Source organism: Drosophila novamexicana, unplaced genomic scaffold, assembly GCF_003285875.2.
Source record: "Drosophila novamexicana strain 15010-1031.04,08,12 unplaced genomic scaffold, DnovRS2.1 tig00000000-arrow-arrow-pilon, whole genome shotgun sequence".
NCBI classification, from domain to species: domain Eukaryota; kingdom Metazoa; phylum Arthropoda; class Insecta; order Diptera; family Drosophilidae; genus Drosophila; species Drosophila novamexicana.
Genome location: NW_020824763.1, coordinates 26,881 through 32,091, shown reverse-complemented (window position 1 = coordinate 32,091; position 5,211 = coordinate 26,881). Strand labels below are relative to the sequence as shown.

The 5,211-nt window shown below is 44.2% G+C and overlaps 1 protein-coding gene across 1 annotated transcript; it reads right to left on the bottom strand.

The window, feature by feature from the left end:
- Positions 1–423: 423 nt before the first annotated feature.
- LOC115757655 (zygotic gap protein knirps) lies at positions 424–4,023 on the bottom strand. Its single transcript, XM_030701825.1, has 3 exons — positions 3,073–4,023; positions 1,967–2,044; positions 424–1,853 (listed from the first exon to the last, which is right to left on the bottom strand). The coding sequence occupies exons 2-3, from the start codon at positions 2,042–2,044 to the stop codon at positions 498–500; spliced, it is 1,434 nt and encodes a 477-aa protein (XP_030557685.1). The 5' UTR covers positions 3,073–4,023; the 3' UTR covers positions 424–497.
- Positions 4,024–5,211: the final 1,188 nt, after the last annotated feature.

Genomic DNA, 5,211 nt, shown 5'->3' with positions numbered 1-5,211 from the left:
GGGTTGGGTTTTGCTTACATGTTTTGTTTTTTTTTTCTTTTTTTTTTTTTTGATTGGATTGGGTTTAGAGTTTGTTGCTTCTATAAAATACAATTCGAATTTAGTTAAATTTAATATTTAAAAAACATATATACAATTGGCGACTATTAAACAAAAACTTTAAAACTTTTTTCATTTTCTTTTGTAAAAATAATTTTTGGATTTGAGCTCAATAGTGTGTGTGTGTGTTTGTGTGTGTATGTGTGTGTGCTTGCTGCAGCTATAGCCGTCTCTTTTCAACTCTCTAAGCGCAGGCGCAGCTCTCAAACCTGTCCATAAAAATTTCAATTTCGACGGCGCAAATCGAATTCAAACCGCACACGAAAGATAAAAATACAAAAAAATATATATACCAACAACACTAAACGCACAAAAAATAACAACAACAACAACGACGCAGACGACGACGACGACGAGGCAAATGAGTTGATTGCCTTTTGGCTCCACCCACAACCACACTAGACACACACAAAGATGCTGCGCATGGCGCTGGACGCATTGTGGGTCACAGCGAAACCGCCAAACGGCGGCGACTCACCGCCAATGGGGTTGAGCTTCTGCCGCTTGACGGCAACGGCTGCCTCTGTGGAGGATGTGGAGCTGTTGCTGCTGCTGGTGCTGGTGCTGCTGCTGCAGCTGTTGGTGGTGTTGGTGATGGTGGTGCATTCGGCCTCCAGCTGATAGTATTTGCGACGCGGCGCCAACTCGTGCTCATCCTGCAGACTGCACACGTCGCTGTCATTGAAACTGTGCACCGAACTGCGCGACGTTTTCATGCTCAGATCCATGGGTCCATCTTGGGCGGCAGCGGCTGCCGATGCCGCTGCATTCGCTGCTGCTGTTTCTCCGCCAATGGAGCACACGGAGACAGGTGAAAGTGATTGCATTTTGGCCGTAAAGCTCAGTGGGCTGCTGCTCTGCGATTTGCTGGGTGTGGGCGAGGCGGAGCTGGAGTGCGAGGCGGTCGTCAAACCAGGCAGCAGCTGCTGCGGCGGCGTGGCGCGTATGGCAACTGGCGTGTGTATGGTGTGTGGACTCTGACTGTGACTGTGACTATGCTGTGACTGCACATCATCGTCAGCGCCCAGGCAGACGTCAATGGGCGATGCCGCTGGCTGTGGCTGTGACTGCTGAGCCACTGTTGCCACAGTTGGCGGCGTGTAGCGGCTGTGCGACTCGGCCGAGGCGGCGGAGTCTACGCTCTGGCGATGCTTGTACATCTCCTGGCGATAGGCAGCATCCGCAGCGGCCGCCGCAGCAGCGCTGGCATGATAGCCCGGGAATAGCAAGTGAGGCGGCAGCTGGAATGCCGACTGTGGTGTGGCCATCATGCTGAAGAAGGGCAATGCGGCGGCAGCAGCGGCTGCATCAGCCGGATGTCGTGCACCAAAGTGTTCCGGCAAATGATAGCCAGTATAGCCAAGCAGCGGCGGCAGGTGTGGATGACGCTGCTGTTGCTGTTGATGCTGATGCTGTTGTTGCTGCTGCTGTTGATGTTGCTGCTGCTGTTGCTGCAGATGCGCGGCCAAGTCACCAAATCCGGGAGAACTCATGGGCGACCCGGTGGCATGACCCGGCGCCTTGCCAGCTGCCGCAGCGGCTGCCTGCTCGTGCTCCTGCAGCAGACAGTGTATCTTGAACCAGTTGGAGCGACGTCCATAGCGCGAGCCGCCCTTGGACATGCCCACATTGTAGCACTTGCGCAAACGGCAGGCCTTGCACGTGGTCCGGTTCTTCTTATCAATAATGCATTTGCCATCGTTCTTGCACTCGCTAATGGTGCTTATGTTGTTGTACGAGCGTCCAAAGAAGGACTGTAGTTGAGAGAAAGAGAGAGATGGCAGAGCATTGGATTAGCTAAACGGGCCACAAGTAGCCAAACAGCGCCAAATGGTTTGCTGTGTGTTTGCATGGATGCGCAACTTACCTTGCAGCCCTCGCATGTGAAGGCGCCGAAATGAAAGCCCGCCGCTGGCTCACCGCACACTTTGCACGTCTGATTCATCTGTTGAGTTAAGAAGAGAAATATAACTTTAGCATAAGCTTAATCCATTGATAGCAAAAATAGCTCAGCCTATTTCAAAAGAGCTGCCCACTGAGAAAAGTGCAAGAACTGGGCATTGCCAAAAACTAATTTTGTGAATAGATTTTTCCTGATATAAAATAAATTGATTTCACTTTTTTATTTTTTATATATTCCTTTAGTTATTTAATTTTTTCACTAGCAATTTTTGCACTTTTCTGAGCGGGTTCAGTTCAGTTGATAATCCATTTTGTGCGTGCTTTTAGCTGTCTAGAAACTAACCAAGTTGAACACCATTTTGGCAGCTAGCCAAGTTTATCAATTAAAATAGTTAGTTGTGTTTGTTTTTTAAATTTTGCTCTTTGCGGATAATTTATCGAATTTCCGTCACTTTTCGTATCGTTTTCCGCGTTCTGTTCGTTTGCTGCGCTGCTGTGTGACTGATGCTCGAGCTACTCCTGGCATAAGCATTTATAGGAAATAGTTGGCGAAAATTGGCAAAACATTGAGACACGGTTTCTTTTTTTATGATCATCTGCGTGGGCAGGCAAAAAACTTAAGCTGCCGGGAATTATGCAACCCTATGCGTTGTTTCAATTTGTGCAGGTAGAAAACGGTGTCTGCGTGTGCGCGTGTGTGTGTGCGTGTTTTTTTACATGAAGTCATTACGCCTAAAAAATTATATAGAGTCCTAGACCTTGACGTTGTGTCATAAAAATATGTTGGCAATTTTTTTGCGCCCAAATAAAAAAAATGTATAAAGATGTTCGCCTGCACTGAACTCGGAGTGTGTGTGTGTGTATATGGGTGTATGGGTGTCTGTGTCAATTTTTTCGCATGAAACAGTAAAAAATCAAAGTAGTGCAAACAGGGCTCATAAAAATATGCCGTTGCTTGCGACCCGGCCGAAAAGTAAAAAAAAAACAAATGTAGACAAAAACAAAACGTGAATTGACTTTGGGCGTGGGCGTGTTTTTTTATATTTTTCCTCACAGATCTTGCAAACTTACCTTGGGTTCTTCTGTTTGGGTTTTTGCGTATGGAAGTCGTGTATTTTATAGCTGATGACTTTTTAATTGCACGTGGCAGTTTCTTTAGATTTTAATTTGTATTTTCACAACACTTTTTCAGCACTATGCGATCTGTGTGGATCAGTCTCTGTCTGTTTAAATTGTATTAATTTTTTTTTGTTTGGGTTTGTTTAGCAGTCGCTGCGTAGAATTGAACGTTGGGAACTGTTTGAAGTGATTCTCTGTTTCGGCTTAAGATACACGCAACGCGCTCTGTACTCACGATGTGTGTAACTCACACCTGGGCTACTAGCTGACGACTGATTTCTTGCTCAAACTCGTCGCTGGCAAGAAGCATTTCTGTGTGTCGCTCGGTTGGCCAACTCCCAGTCTCTATATACATGCAACAACAGCGGCTAGCAGTACTCCAATCACACATACACACACAAACACCACCACTAGCAGCAGTAACATGTTTTTGTAGCTCTCTGATAAATCACAGTCTCAGCATCTGACTCGATCGCGTACTCATATATTTACTACCACCACCAACAGTAACAACAACACCAACAGTCACAGAGCGCAAGTCGATTGCACTCAATGGTGCAGCGCTCTCACGACTTCAGTTTACCTGAGTCACAGTGACTGTCTGAGTCGCTGTTAATGCGCTGTTAGCCGCACTGTTAGTATTCAATGAATGAGCTACTCTCGCTCTCGCTCCTACTCTCTCTCTCTCTCTCACTGGCGCGCGCTCGCTCAATTTTGGGGCCCGCTCAATTTGCATTGCTCTGATATTATTCGTTATTCGGTTATTTATTAAAAGTCGCACGTTAAGGGCAACTAAGCTTTCTCGCACTCACACACGCACACTCACACACACACACACACATGCACAGCCATTGACTTCATTTTTAACAGTTGCTCATTTTATTTAGCATGGGCGGAGCCTTCAACTGTTGAAGTTGCTAACTTATACTATGAGAGGTTAGGTTTATATAAGCAGAGAAACCGTTTAAAATGTTCGATTTGGATTAATTGAATTGTTTGAGCAGCTTTGCTTTGGTATTTGATCAAAAAAATATGTATATATATTTTTACAACATTCGCTTGGCTTAAATTAAAGCTCATATTTGTTGAAATTTACTATAATGAGTCCTTTCGGATATAACACACTTCACTTAATTAATTAAATTCCAAATTGACCTTATGGTCAAAATATATTATTTTTAAATCTCTTAAACGTTTCAAGAGTCGATAATTTTCTAACCAGTTTACAACTCTTTCATAAAAAAAAATTCATCTGAAAGTAAAATTCTGTTTTACGTATAACCCATAATTTTCATTAGCCACCGAAACTTCTTAAATGAACTCTTCTTTATTATCAATTGACTTTAGTTCTCTAAGTTTATTGCCGCTAGAGAAACAATCCTTTCCAAAATCAACAGCCCTTTTCTCTTTACAAAGGATAAGTTAACTCTTTTTATGCACCTTCATTATATTTGCTTCGAGCTACTGAACTACCTGGCTAGGACGCACACATTAACCCTTTTATGTTATCCCTTTGTCTCGAGCATTAAAGAACACAATGTAGAAAGTGTGAAACCTAGTAAAATGCGGTTTGTGGGGAGGAGATCTTTGGCAGAGGCACAAGCTTTCGCACACGTATGTCACTCATGGAAACAGACGCTGCCGAGCTTAAAGCTCAGCGTTGATAAACAGAGCGCAGATAACTTCCAAGCAAAAGCTCACTAATACATGTACCTTAACTAATACACAAAGATGGATATTTTACCACTAAAGTCTGCATGTTCTTAGAACAGTTTTTCAGTAGTTCCCTCACTACGATGTTCTTTGACTACGATTACCACAGCAGCAACCTAACCTCAACATACGCTTCTGCCTTTAGCCATAAAAAAGAAAACTGAATATTGCGTCAACCCAACAGAATGACATATTCCGCGTAAATCCACGGTAAAAATGAAACAAAGGCTTGCAAAAAAGTCAGAGAATATAGAACCTAGGCCCGGGACGTTGCTTAGGTGCCCTGAGCGACCTTCCAGAATCGTTTTTTTCTAATCGATTCAATTTAACTGACTTTGCCCGTTCGCGTTTTTCGTTTTTTTCCCCTGCTCACACACA